Genomic DNA, 14785 nt, shown 5'->3' with positions numbered 1-14785 from the left:
ACTGCTCAGGTGTGCAGCCCTGTGTGATTCGTAAAATGGGCTGGCTGCAGGGGTGAGGGGGTGGCAGGAGCTCGGTCACCCTCACACCCTGCCCTTGACCAGGGAAGGGTCACAGGTGCTCCAGAGCACTTCTCTTATTGCTGCTTTTTACCTGAAACCAAGGTAGGGACCCCCAAGGCTGGGATCCAAGAGACCCCCAAGGCTGGAATCCAAGGGACCCCCAAGGCTGGGATCCAAGGGATCCCTGAGGTTGGAATCCAAGGGACCCCCAAGGCTGGGATCCAAGGGATTCCCAAGGCTGGGATCCAACAGACCCCCAAGGCTGGGATCCAAGGGATCCCTGAGGTTGGAATCCAAGGGACCCCCAAGGCTGGGATCCAAGGGATTCCCAAGGCTGGGATCCAAGAGACCCCCAGTGCTGGGATCCAAGGGATTCCCAAGGCTGGGATCCAAGGGATCCCTGAGGTTGGGATCCAAGGATCCCAGGGATCCAGGAGCCCCAGCCCAGTGCTAGAACCCTTCCCCTCGCAGCCTGCAGAAGACACAGCTCCAACAACGAGGGATAAATGTTCTCAGTGTCATGTCTTGCTGCGTGAATCTTTCAGCATTTCTGACACGAAGCAACATTTTGCCTGCAGAAGAAGTCAGTGAGGAGCCGGCGAGAGCTGGAGCCGGTGCTGGCCGGGAGCTGCTGGGGCTTTCCCTGCGGAGCTGCAGGGAAGCCAGGAGCCCGGCACAGCAAGCCCTTGGCATCTGTTCGGGTGCAGAGAGAGCACCCAATCAACGGCACAGCCCCTGCCCCCTCCCCAGGCCCCATCCACCTCCATCCTCTTTGTGCTTTTTTGCTCCTGCTCTAAGCCCTGGATCCCAGCTGATGAGCCCAGCGGGGAAGCGGCACATGAGCATTGTCATCCCGGCATGATCCCTCCTTGTCTCTGCCTCAGCTGATGGCACATTCAGAACCTAATTGTTATCTCAGCAGAGCAACTCCATTATTCAGCCTGACACTGCCCCCCCTTCAGCTGTTTGTTGCACTGATGTTATATTAATGAGGCCTGCAAATAAATGAATAGGAGATCAGAGTGCCGCTTGTTCCCAGAAAACTGATTTTTATTTATTTATTGCTAAGGCCACAGACAGGGTGGAAGTTTTAAGCTGCTGAGGGGACATTGCTGGGGAGGGCTGGGCCTCTCACGAAGTGAAAAGACTGCAAATACCCCACTGCTTATTTACTTTTAGAACTATTAAGACACAATCTCTTCTTATTTATGCATCCCCTGAAGGCACTGGCGCCTGGGAGCCAGGCCCTTGACCTCAGGCTTGTCACAAACAGTGAACCTGGCCAGATGAAGCAGGAGGAGTGGAAACCAAACCATATTAAAGACTCTTTTACTCTGGGTAATCCAGGCTGCAATGTGAGCTCCAGTATGACAGCAAACCCTGCTCCCCAGTCCTGTCACTGCTGGTGCCCAAGGGATGGGGGACGTGGCACCAGTGCCAGCTCTGGACCCGCCAGTGCCAGGTCAGCCCCAGCAGGGCAGGGCGTCCTCCCAGCTGTACAGCTCTGCAGCACTGGGCATTGCAAAACGGTACCCAAAATCCTGAGAAAGCTCAGATGTTGGGAAAGGACCCAACAGCAACGAAAGCTGGGAAGGTCTCATGGTCTCCTCCACAGTCTCACTCTGAGGGCTGAGACACAGACCTGGGGATGGAGTCAAGAAATCTGTAACAGCAGAGCTCTGCTCTTTTCTGCTTGGACAGAGCCCAAAAGTATTGCTTTCAAGTTGGACAGTGATAAAACACTTGGTGGCAGTGCCCTGCCTGCAGGCAGCTGCCAGAGCCAGCCTGGCACTGCTCACATGCAAGCCACTTGGTGGATGGAGCACGGTGCCTTTCCCCTTCTCTGCCCAGCTCAAGGAGGGGCAGATAAATAATTCCAAGATTTTTTTTGACTTGACAACTTTCTGCATGGTTTATGGGGAAACAAATCTCAGTAGAGGCTGCTTTGCTTCCTGTAGCATAATCTTGTGCAGCAGAACAGCACTCGGGCAAGAGAAGTTTGGGTTCTGCCCAGTGGCAGGGCAAGGGGAAGATCCAGGGAAGCCTTTAAGGATCATTTTATCTCTTGGTAGGACAGCTGAGACTTGGAAAACAAAGCGACCAACCAAGCAGGGAAAGGACAGGCTTCCAACCTTTTTTAATGCTTTCCCATCCCTGCACAACCAGCCCCAGCAAATCCTACCAGCTCCACTCTGCCCTGTAACAAAACACTGCATGAGACAAACACCTGCCCAGCAAAGTGAAACACTGCTGGGCAGAAGGCCTAAGGCAGAAATACCAAAAGTCTGGTAAGGTCTCTGAGGATGCATGGACCCTCCTCAGCAACATCGTTCTCCTGCCAGCCCCACCCAGCCCTGATACAGCAGCATCCTCTGTGCTTCCTCCTCGCCTCCATAGAAGGAGGTTGATGCCTCCCTCCCACGGGATCTGAGCCAGTTTAGTTAAACCAGTGTAGAAACTAATTTAATTTAAGAGGAGATTTCCACACTCACTTGAGTTCTGATCCAGCTGGCAGATTTTGGGTGCTGAGCGGCGCTGCCACCGGCATTAGTGTAAAAGACAACTCTGATCCTCCTGTGTTACACCTTTTGCAGTGTGGACACACACCCAGGGCAAGGGAGGCATTTTTTGGGGGATTTAATTAACTGAGAAACCCAAACCTTCCTTCTTTCCCACCTGACAGGAGCATCATTCCTCACAGCTGCGTTAACAGAGCGAGTGCAGTTTCACTGCTGAAAATGCTCCTGGGACACATTTTGCATCCCTCAGTGGGCTGAACAGAAATATCAGAACCACCAGCTCCAGACTAATTAGCTCCCTGGTTTAATTAGCATTCCCGCCGCAGTCCGTGGTGGTCACCGCGGCGCGGGTGGGGCGGAGGCCGCGCACTAAAACCATCGCAGAAAGTTCCGGAGCGTTTTATCCGCGTTTCTCAGGGCCAGGCGGATTTTGGGACAGCACAGGGGGAGGAGCAGGCCGGGGATGCTGGGCTCACCTCGGTGATGCGCGGGTTGGAGCACTTGACGTTGTGGCTGGACCAGTCGAGCCAGGGCTGCGCGCCGGGGGAGCCGCAGTGGGGCCGCAGGGTGCACTTGGCCTCGCCGCTGCACCAGCCGCACTCGAACTTGGGGTCGGCCTTGAGGCACAGCCCGCAGCTCTCGCGCTGCGCCGCGCACTTGTACAGGTGCACTGCGGGGACAGGGCACGGCGGGGCTCAGGGACGGGCTCGGGACACGGCTGGGACTGGGGGATTGCCTTGGGATGGACCTGGGACTGGGGATTCACTTGGGACGCGGCTGGGATTGAGGGATTCACCTGGGACGCGGCTGGGATTGGGGGATTGCCTTGGGACGGACCTGGGACTGGGGATTCACTCGGGATGCGGCTGGGATTGAGGGATTCACTTGGGACATGGCTGGGATTGGGGGATTGCCTTGGGACAGAGCTGGGACTGGGGATTCCCTTGGGACGGAGCTGGGATTGGGGGATTCACTCGGGACACGGCTGGGACTGGGGATTCACTCAGGACACGGCTGGGATTGGGGGATTCACTCGGGACAGGGCTGGGATTGGGGTATTCCCTTGGGACACAGCTGGGATTGGGGTATTCCCTCGGGATACAGCTGGGATTGGGGTATTCCCTTGGGATACAGCTGCTCCTGGACTTGCCCACCCCAGCACAAGCTCAGCTTTGTCTCCCCAAGCCACGGGTGCCCCTGCACAGGTGGATCCCAAAGCCAAGGCTCAGAGAGCAGCAGCACCAGGAGTGCAGGGAGCTGCTCTCCTCCTCAGGGTGACCCTCAGTGGCCACGATATCTCTGCCCCAACAGCCCCTCTCCAGCCCCCCACCAGCCATGGCCTGCAGCCAGCTGAAGCAGATTTTACCTTTCAGATTCTCCGGGTTGTCAATGACGAAGTTCCCGTTCCAAACCACGGCAAAGTCCACTGCCAAGTTGCTGATGTCCATCCCATCATAGAGGTACTGCAGGGTAAGATCCAGAGCGAAATGCTTGGGGAGACCACACTCCCAGACAAAGAGGTTTTTTTGAGAGAAACCTCTTTATTGTCTGCTTAAAAACACCTGCTGGTGCCTCAGACACCACATTTTTGCACTTCATCTCCAGGGTTCTGCCTTGAGTCCCTTCTCCTCATCAGGAGGAGATAATTAAATCAGATCTAGTCCTTGTGAGAGGTAACAGATTAATTATTCCACTTGCAGTGGTTGCTCTCATCACTCAGTCTCTGGCTTACCAACACAGCCCCTCCAGTTAACCAGACTGGGACTGCTGCCTTCAGGCTGCTTCTTGCCCAGTTTGTTCACCCCAGTGTGACTGGGAGCTCCAAACCCCCACTGCAGAGCTCTGCAGGTGCAACAGGAAACTGAGCTGAGCAAAAATAGATGGTGCAGAGCCCCAGCCACTGACTCAGCCTGCTCCAGGATAGCACTGGCTTGAATTATTCCCCTTTTTATGACATCCTGGGGGCCGTGGCTGAGTGAGGCTGGATGCTTCAGCTGAATTCCCAGTGAATGCTGTAATTCCCATTACCACACCCAGCACTGGCCAGGCCTCACTCTGGTGCTCTCTTTAGGTCAACCAAGAGCTGCTCAAAAGACTTCAAAAGGTGAGTAAGCACTGCCATCCTCTCTGGGACGAGGGAGTGGTGGTTAAAGCAGGGCAGACTGCTCTCCTGTCCCTGGGCAGGGACTGTGCAGTTTTAACTCACGTTTGACTGGACTGGTTCACCCTGCCTGGGCTTTTACTAAGTTGGTGTGGAACAAGAAGCTGTGAGTCCAGAACGGCCCTCACACCCTCCCCCTACCATTTCCTATCAGCCCGACAGCAATAAAAGTGCTTCTCTAATGCTTATAAATCACTCTGGATAGGAGAAGTACTATATACTATTAATACATTTATTATCCACCAAGCTGCAAGGCCCAAAGATGGCCAGCAATATATAAATATCCAGTAAAACTTTTAAAAATTCAAAACTTCATTAACAATTTATGACCATCTGCACTGAATATTCAAGTGGACCCTGTTCTGCTGCCTAAAACAAACTGACTGTGCCCTTTTTGCCCAGGGCCCTTTCCGAGCACATGGTGAGCAGAGGAAGGGCCACGCTTGTCCCTGCTCATCCCCCAGCTGTGAAGGGACACAGGAGACCCAAATTCGGGCTGTGGATCGGGATGGGGGTGCCTGCATTTGCCATTTGTGTTCTGGCATCCCAAGATACCCACCAGGGTGACTTTGGGGTGACCGTGGCGAGGCTGAGCCGTGTCCTGTGCAGGGGATTACCGTGCCCTGCTCCTCGGGCAGCATCACTGGTGATTCCCCTCTCCAGCCCTGCTCTGCTCTCTCCCCTGGCAGCTTCCCTTTTCCCCTCCTTCCCCGCTCCCCAGCACTGCTCTGTTCATCCAGCCACCGTGACCTGGGATCTGACAGCTCCCCGATAAGGGGTCTGTGATTCTCCTTATCTCCCCGTGTGTGAATTAGCCTGCCTTAACACCTCCAGCATTCCCTCCTCCTCCTCCTCCCCTTCCCCGGGCTGACCCCCCAGCGGAGCCAGGGCACTCCAGATAAAGCATCTCCTCCCCACGGGCACTCTGCCACCTGGGACCGGGGATTAGAGCGATTTCCCAGCCGCCCTGCCCAGCCCTGCTCTCACCGAGCTGTTCTGGCACTGCACGCTGGAGCTGTTGAAGCGCAGGGCGGGCACCCTGTGCACGATGCCCTGGATGCTGAGCACGCACTCGTAGCCCCTCTGGCCCGACTGGGGCTGCGGCAGGTTCCTGGCCTTCAGCGTGATGGGCTTCACCTCTCCCACCGGGATCAGGATCTCCTCCGTGGGGAAGAGCTGCGGGCAGTCCTGGGAGGCAAGGGGAGAAGGTGGGAGGTTACGGGTGGGGTGTGGTGGTGATCTTAGCTTTTATGTTTTAGGATTTTAGTGTCGCCATAGAGCAGGATGGGAATGAAAATTACTCCAAGTCGAAGGCAAGAAAATTAGCTCTGATTTATTTCAAATGCACCGCTCTATTTATAGAGAACATCGTGCAGACTAATTTCATTGGTCTTGGAGTAAAAACATCTCACACCTTTGGTGTGCAGTGAATGATGCATGGTGGCAGAACATATCTACAAACAATGTGAACAACAAGAGAGATTAGAGAATTATTTACATTCTTTCCCAACTGTCTCCCAGGCTCTCGCCTGGTTAGAAAACCTTCTCTTTTTCTATCTGGCTGAACTGAGAATATCCACATTTTAGGATTTTAGCTTTTATGTTTTTTATCTGTTTGTAACCCTGCAGTTCTTCAGTGTATAACTCCACTCACAGTGTGAGCTGGTCAGACACAACAATTCCTCTCCGGGCCTGGGAATCAAGGACACCTCACTGCTTCAGGCTGCCAGAGATGGAAACAAAACCATGCCACCTTCCCTTCCAAACCATCTGTGATTCTGTGAAACACCACTGCACAGATCTCCAGTTCGCCCAAGCACAAACCAAATGTCTAAATGAAACCCTGAGACGGACCACAAAAAACGACTTATCAGCTCCTGGTAACTGTGTGCCATCCCTCCCGTGAGATCTCAACATCCCAAACCTTATCTCTGCACAACACACTGGGAAATACAATTTTTCTTCAATTTCTACACCAGGGACTGCAACACGCTGAGACAAAGGCTCTGACCATCAGCTGTATTTACATTCTGCTCAGCTCTAATTTACTTTGATCTAATGGAACAAGGTACCTAAGTACCTGTAAGCACCCGACACTGAATGATTAATCCCAAGCTAAAGCAGGAGTTTAGAACAAACACGTCTGTCTCAGTTCCCTCTGCCAAATCCCAGACTGGCATCCCAAGCCCTTTGCCCTCCAGCCTGGGGATGAAAGGAAATCCTGCTGATGGCAATGCCAGGCAGCCATCCTGCCCAGGATCCCGCTAGGACAGCGTGTCCAGGGGGAAAATCCCCTCTCCCCAAGGCAGGCTCCCCCTCCAGCTCCCAGTCAGGGCCATGGGAAGTTGTTTCAGCACTGGCTCCAGCGAGCTGTAAATGAGAAACAGATGCTCTGGTCTAGAGGAGCCACTAACTTAAACTGCAGCCTCATAAACCTTTTTAGTGGCACTTTTCCGTATATATATTTTATTTTATTTCTAACAGGGACTTTCACGGATTAACAGCCAAGAGTGATTTCAAACTCCATCAGCTGCGCTGGGGAGGGAAGGGAGGCCCTGTCCTGCAGTGGAGTGGGTTCACAGGCTGGAAGGGAATGGCATTCCCTGCTTCCCAGTGACCCTGGCACCACGGACCCAACCCCAGCTCATCCCCAGCAAACTCCCTGGATTCACAGCATTTTCCATCCGGCTCCTCCATGCTGACTCTGCACATTCCTTCCTCTCCTGAAGCACCACTCGCCTGTGCCACCTTCTACTCAGCACCTGCCTGCATGGAAGGTTTTGCATTTCACCTCAAAGTCCCATCGAGCACCAGCAGGAGACAAGTGGCCCCGCTCCAGAGAGGGGCCCAGCCCCGTGGAACGCCCATGGGCTGGAAGGAAAAGCAACCTGGAGCTGCAGAATCCTTTACCCCATTACGACTGAAAACAAAAAAATCTCCCCTTGCATCACCAGTGGGAGAACTTCAGTGCACAGTCCTGAAAATAATGAATACGTTATGGACCATTATCCTTCCTGGCCAGCTCCGTCCGTGAGGCGACTGCTAAGGAAAGGCTCCTGCCTTCCCAGGGAAGGGAACGGGAGAGGGCTCCCATCCCCACATCTGCTCCCTGGTGCTCAAAACGCTGGCAGCAAAAATGGTTCTGCCATCATTAGAGACAAGTGGGGCAAAAAAAAAAAATTTAGATATTATTTTAAAAATTTATTTTCATTCCTTTGGTTCCAGTGGAAGGAAAATGTCACATTGGGATTGTGGGGAAAGCAAGGCAGGCACAGCCCCTCCGTGCTGGCTGACAGCTGTAGTGATCACACTAACAAGGTATCCACATTTTGGGATGGAGAGATCCGTGTGAAGATGCCAGACTCCAGAAAACCCAGGATGCTCGTGGGCAGCCACTGCTGCGGGCAGTGGCTGCTGAATTTCTCAGCTGAGCGAGTGGAGCTGCAGGAGCAGCTGGGGCTGGGGAGGGCTCGGGTCAGCTCGGACCCTGCACGTCCTGTGGAGCCCCTGTGAGCCATCTCCAGCCTCACTGCTCAGCTTTCAGGGCTTTTCTTTTTCCAATTTGTTTTTTAAATTGCTGCCTCAGTGATGTGCACCCCAAATCCCTGCGCAGCCACGTCCCTGCACCCCAAATCCCTGAAAACCCATATCCCTGCACCCCAAATCCCTGCACAGCCACGTCCCTTCACCCCAAATCCCCGAAAAACCATGTCCCTGCACAGCCACATCCCTGCATCCCCAAATCCCTGCCCTTCCCACAGACCCTGTGTAGGGGTTTTGGCTCTCACATGGCTGCTGCTGCAGGAGAACAGCCTGGCAGGGTGGGTTGTCCCTCCACCACCTCTCCCAGCTGCTCCCTGGTGGAAAAGCCAGTGTTCAGGTAAATTATTTCGTTAGGGTGTTGAGCAGGGCCTCTGTCCATGCGGATTCCCCTGACAGGAATTTCCCAGTGCACTGGGAAGGGGTTGGCAGCACCAGCCCTGCTCCTGGGGCTGAGCTGTGCGGCTCTGGCCGCGAGAAACACCCAGAAAACACCGAATAAAGGCGGTGGAATACACAACTTGTTCCATAATCAGTTTACTTTGTTTTTTAATTCATGAGAGGCAAATCCTGCAGCGAGTTAGAAAGGCCATTATTGCCTCCTCTCGCTAAACAAACAGGCAGAATCCTCTCATTATCCTCCTTGACTTCCCTGCGCCAGAATAAACACGGATCAGATCTGCTGGAGGAAGACAAGGCTCCGATGCCTGAGTGGCACAGACTCTCGGGGAATATTCTTCCTGTGAAGTATCAGCACACACAATTTACAAAGACATTTTATGCTTCTCCAACACTTTTTAGCCTCAAAGACTCCAAGGTCTATAAATACCTTAAAGACCCGCGTTCTGCAGCTGTCTCTGGAGCAGAACAGAGCACCCATGGTTATTATTTGTGTTTAACCGAGCAGTTTTAGTAGGTCAAACCTCCTTGCTCTTATTTGGGGAAAAAAAATTGCCTGGAAATGGCAGGCAATTCTTCTGACTACGGGATTTAGCCCAAATGGCTAAATAGACTGTTTTTGTATTTTTCATCTTCAAAAAACCCCCGCAAACTCTCCGCAAATGTTAACTTGCTGCACGTTATTTTAAAGTTATAAACATAACCCAGTCTGGCACGTGAATGTAAACCCCTGGTTCACAGTTGTGTTCCCAATGATATAAATTACAGTCCCTGTCACTCATGGAAACACATTATCCTTCATTTATGCCACTGGAAAGGAGAGCAGACCCTGTTCCTTAGAAACCAGACATGAAAGGGAGGCAGCTGGAGCCGAGCCTGGTAAATTCCTTCCCCACACCATTAGCCCTGAGCTGCGGGCACGTGCTGTAACCTGGGTCTCCTCCATCAATTTGGGAGCCAGGGGGATATTTACAGCCACGGAGGGAACCTTTCCCTCCTGTAAACAACCCCTTGTGTGCCAGAGGTGAGCACAGGAGCAGTTCCCTGGCACGGGGACAGGTTTCAGGCAGGAACATCTCCCTGGCTCCTTCCCTCCCACCACCAAACATCCACAGCACGGATGATAAAAGCACTGCCACAGCTCGGAGCTGAGGGAATTTTGCTGAAACCGAGCTTTTTGTTCCTATTTCAGGCAAAGGCATCTCCCCAAAGTCAGGTGTGACCCTGCAAAGCCATTGGCTGGCTTTGGTGGCCTGAGCTGTGGCTCTGAGTCACCTCCGGCTCATCTCAGCTCTGCTGCCCTGGGGATTGGCAGGACAGGCGTGAGGACGGGCTGATTTTGTTTTGTTTCCTTCAGGGCACATCAAGCAGCACTCAGCACCCAAGGGCACAGCCAGGGGCAAGGGCGTTGCCATAAAATCAGTGGGAATTCAAAGGAGCTCCTGAAATGCCCGGATCTGAAACTCTCTGTCCCCAGATCAGCGTCCCCCCTGTGGAAATGGCATTATCAGCACACGCTGGACATCAAAGAGGGACGGGCTCTCACATTCTGGGGAGCTAAGAGGATTTATTTGGTTCTAGCTCTCCTCTGGGATGGGGTGTAAGGATGTTTATGAATCCACATTCCTCCTCATCTGGAAGCTTCAGACATTTAGAGAGAGACATCATAAAACCTCACACACACACAAACCAAACCACGTCAGGCACATTAAAATGGTATCATTGCCTTGATCTGGGGTTTTGTAAAGTGGGACAATCGGTGCTCCACGAGAATCTCTTGGAGAAATCCTGACTTAGTGGGAGCAAGGTCTGAGCAGGCACCTTCTGCTGACAGTGAAGACTCTGACCAGGAAAAGGATGGGAAAATGACTGCTTCTCTAACACAAAGAACTGGCTACCTGGAAATGGAGACCTCAGAGGAGTTGGGTTCCCCCATCTCAGAAATTCCCAGGAGAGGGAGGACACCAGGAGCAGCCAGCTCTGTCCTGCAAGTTCCCTCTGCTGTAAAGGCTGTGAAATATCTGCATTCATTGACCAGCGACCCCAATCCACACGTGCCACATTTCCACTTTTCCTAAAGCACCCACCCACCTTTGGGGCTTCCTCTGCACCCCCACATCTGTCCCTGAGCCCCACCCTTGGATCTGAGCAAACAATTCCTGTTGGCAGGGCAGGTGGAGGGATGAAGAAAGCTCTCTGGGCTGTATTTCCACGGCAGGCAGGGCAGAAAGGCAGCCCTTAGCTGGGTCAGTGGGGGCAGAAGCTTGCAAGGAGCAAGAGCACAGCTCATGAAGAAGGAATTTCTCTCCCCCATCTCCTCCTGAAGTGGCTGAGGCTTTGAGCTCTTGTTCCTCCTCCAGACAGACAACTCCTGGGAGCATCAAAGGGAGCTCGTTACACATCCAGTCCCACTGGGACGCCAGTTCTGATGGGCCAGGAGTAAAAAGGAATATTCAAGATATTTTCCCTTAAAGATAAAGATGCGAGCAAATTTGCAGGCCCGTGTGAACACGTGTGTAAACCTTACATAAGGAGAGGCACAGGGGACTGAAAGTAGGGCACAGACACGGAGATCACCCGCTCCAAACACCACTGGCTCTGCTGGGGAGGGAGCCAGGGTAGGCACAAACAATTTCCTAATACATCAGGCCGTGACACAATGAGAACATTGTGATCTGAATTGGTTTAGGAGAGGAAACTCTTCATGAGGCATTTACTTATTTCTGTGTTGGTGAAGGGCCCATAGCAAAGACATTATCACCATGCTGTGTGTGAAGAGGAAATTCATGCCTCTTAAACAAGCAAACACATTTATTTGGGGTGGTTTTGCCTGTGCTCAGAGGTCTGGGGAAGAAATTATTGAGAGCACTTGTATCATTATCATCAGCCCTTATCAAAGCTAATCACCAGGAAGATGGGAGATGTCCCAAAACATCCCCTGGTAAGAAACAACCTCTGCAAGATGAAGACGACAGAGGAAGTTCTTTGGAGACATGGCAGCCCTGTGATCCCAGCAGGAACTTCCAGGGATACCAACTGCTCCACTCTCTCCCTCTCTGTGATCTCAGGCAAGTCCTGGGTGCTCCCAGGAGGACAACAGAGATAATGGGGTTGTCCTACTTTAGCAGAGACTTGTCAGACACTTCTGAGATCTCTGGGGACCCAGAGAAGGGGGAACTCCAACTGTGCAGCCTGGGAGGACAGGGATGCTTGGAGTGTGAAGGAGAACCTGCCCCCATCACTCAAGAGGAGGAGAAGCAAAGGGTTTTGCTTTCTCTTGATATGCTGAAAGGAAGTTTCTTGACTTTGAACTGGATGGAGAAAGCTTTTGGTTTGTTCCTGGGGTGGATGCTTCTCCTTGGGCATCCGTTCCCCTCCCAGGCACGCTGCCCATCCTTGGATTTGCAGATTCCCACCCAGGTCCCTACACATGTAGCTCAGAAATTACTGTCTCCTTTACCTCTGGATCTCCTGGCAGCACTGTAGCCAGGGAGACACAAGAGGAGAGTTTACTCCTAGTTTAGCAGCAACCTGGCTAAACCTTCAGTCACTCCTTTTTGACAGCTCAGGGTTTACACCACTGACTGATCTCTTCTGTTTTCCTCAGTGTCCATCACTCACTGACAAGGATTTATCTGGAGACTGGCACACCTTCCTCTCCTTTCTTTTTCTTATTTGTGGATGTCCTCACTGCTGCCTTTCCCACTTTCCAGGACTCTCAGGATTTCCACAGCATCTTTTAAACCATTTTCTCCTCGCAGCTTTAGGACCTGCACTCATTTCAGGTGCTGCAAAGTTGTTTGTAGGAACAGTGAGGGCAAAGACCAGGACCCTGCCAGCATCAGGACCCCATGAAGATGAAGCAGGCAGAGGATCAGGCAGGACAAGGAGTGCAGAAACCCCAGGCCAAGGGTTCCTGGCAATGTTCCCTTTGTGCTAACAAACCCCTTTCCTCCATGGATCCCTCTGCCCTGGGACACACAGGAGAGCTGGCAGAGCCCTCCACGGGCTGTGCCTTTCCAAGTGTTAAAAGCATTTTTGGATTGGAGCCCCACACCTATTATGAGCTACTAAGAGAGATGGCTCCGGGTCCACGGCCTGGAACCCGAACCAGCTCCCTTTTCCAAAACCTGGGGCTGTGCCTTTGGTAATTCCCTCCTCCATCAGCTACACTCAGGCTCTGCCATAAATCCCAGCCCTGCCAACACCAGGCACTGACCAGCCCAGGCAGACCAAGCAAAGCCCTGGTGCTGGGGCTGCAAAGCAGAGCTGCTGAAAGCTGCTGGGTCTGAGGAGTCTCTGGGACCCCTGGGGGAAAGCACTCCTGCAATTACTGTCGTTAATGAACCTGGGCATTCCCACCCAGCAGGGGAGGGCTCAGCTCTGGTGCTCAGGTCAAGGGCAGCACTTCAGTGACACCAACACTTCCCAGCTGTAAAGCTGCATCTGCACTTTTGGACACCAGAGAGACCCACAGACCTCACACAAACACGGGTCATGCTGCTTGTGGCACGGAGAAGCAAAGGATAAAGGGAGGAATGCCAGCGTGGTACCTCGGAGACGTTGATCCGTCCCTCCTGGAAGGAGCAGGTGGTGGGGTCGTGGGTGCAGAGGTTCCGGTACTTGCACCAGTGGCAGCGGAAGGCGCTGTTCACACAGGACAGGCACCTGGGGGGGAAGGAGGGGTTAGCACAGGGCTCAGCACCTTGGCAGGGCTGCAGTCGTCTCCAGGCCTTGCCAGAAATCCAGCCTTCCTGGGAAAATAATTTCTTTGGTGGGGGGTGGTTTTGATAGAGCAAAAAACAAGAAACAGGTTTGGGAAAACACACACGCTCAAAAGACAGACTTGGGGCAGCCTCATGATTTATTCCAGAGTAAAATGCAAGCTGGGATTTATTGCACATCGTTGGGTTGGTGTAAAGTAGAGCAGGGTGTTGCACAGGCACCAGGCTTGGGCTTTACTTTTAGAAAAGAAGGCAAGCCTGGCAAAAATGGGATCAGTTGTTCTGCAAATCAGGAATGCTTCAAGTCAACAGCAACACTTCTGCCTGGCCTTGGAGTGCAGAGGGTGCAGCAAGTGCTTTTGATTCATGTTGGGGAAAAAAAAGTAACTGTTTATGAAATGTTTTTGAAAGAACACAGACCCTTTTCAGCCCCAGGGGACCCAGCTGCCAGCAGAGTGGCTGGGTGGGTTTTGTTCCCCTCTTGCTGCTGCCACAGAGATGCAGGAGCTGTGACAGCTGCTAATCCTGGCAGTTGCCACCTCCTCCATCTCCGAGGCCACCCCTGCTGCCACGTGGCAGCTCTTGGTGGCACAAGGATCAGCTGCGCCCGTGGGTTCAGCCCCGTGCCATAGCCTGGCTCCAGGCACCGTGGTGCTGCCTGGAGAGGGAAGTGCCTGGGACGTGCTGGAGCAAGGCCAGGGCAGGCAGACAAATGTCACCAGGGAAGTGGCAGCGTGGCCTGAGGCATGAAGCCCTGGAAGAGGAGCAGAGCAGCTCTGCAGGCAGGGCTCTCTCTGTGCCAGCTGGGCACAGGGACCTGGGCAGTGTGTGAGCTGCTGCTGCCACCAGAGCAGTTCTAATGACTCAATTGTGCTCTCCTTCTGACATTCCTGGTGACCTCAATAGCCAGGGGAGCTTATTCTAATCATGCACAGGCAAATCTGGGGGAGAGCACCCATTGCTGTGAGCTTGTTTAATTACTCATTTGTCTGACCCATTTCTGTCCCTCTTTGGGTCTGTAGCACCTCACCTCACCTGGCCTGGCCTCCAGCATTCCCAGCAGGGGCTGGTGGAGCTCCCAGTTTCCCCTCTGAGGGAGGAGGATCTCCCTGGCCACCCAGGCCAGTGGTTAGGTTTGGTTTGGTCTGATTTGGTCTGGTTTGGCATCCCGTTGGTCTGATTTGGTCTGGTTTGGCATCCCATCTCCATCCCATCCCCATCCCATCCCGTCCCCATCCCCATCCCCATCCCCATCCCCATCCCCATCCCCATCCCCATCCCCATCCCCATCCCCATCCCCATTCCTGTTCCCATCCCATCCCATTCCCAATCCCGTTTCCATCCCCAATCCCATCCCATCCCCAATCCCGTTCCCATCCCCA

At 53.2% G+C, this 14785-nt stretch overlaps 1 protein-coding gene across 1 annotated transcript in view; it reads right to left on the bottom strand.

Moving 5' to 3' along the window:
• PLXNA2 (plexin A2) overlaps positions 1–14785 on the bottom strand; it is a 142747-nt gene that overhangs the window by 34328 nt on the left and 93634 nt on the right. Inside the window, exons 9-12 of the mRNA XM_068173520.1 lie at positions 13233–13347; positions 5728–5928; positions 3946–4042; positions 3056–3249 (exon numbers count right to left, since the gene is read on the bottom strand). Coding sequence (XP_068029621.1) covers positions 3056–3249; positions 3946–4042; positions 5728–5928; positions 13233–13347 — 607 coding nt within the window. The remainder of the gene's footprint in view (positions 1–3055; positions 3250–3945; positions 4043–5727; positions 5929–13232; positions 13348–14785) is intronic.

The sequence above is a fragment of the Anomalospiza imberbis genome, chromosome 26, assembly GCF_031753505.1.
Source record: "Anomalospiza imberbis isolate Cuckoo-Finch-1a 21T00152 chromosome 26, ASM3175350v1, whole genome shotgun sequence".
In the NCBI taxonomy this organism is placed as follows: domain Eukaryota; kingdom Metazoa; phylum Chordata; class Aves; order Passeriformes; family Viduidae; genus Anomalospiza; species Anomalospiza imberbis.
The sequence above is the reverse complement of the archived record's forward strand: the minus strand, read 5'-3'. Positions and strand labels throughout refer to the sequence as shown.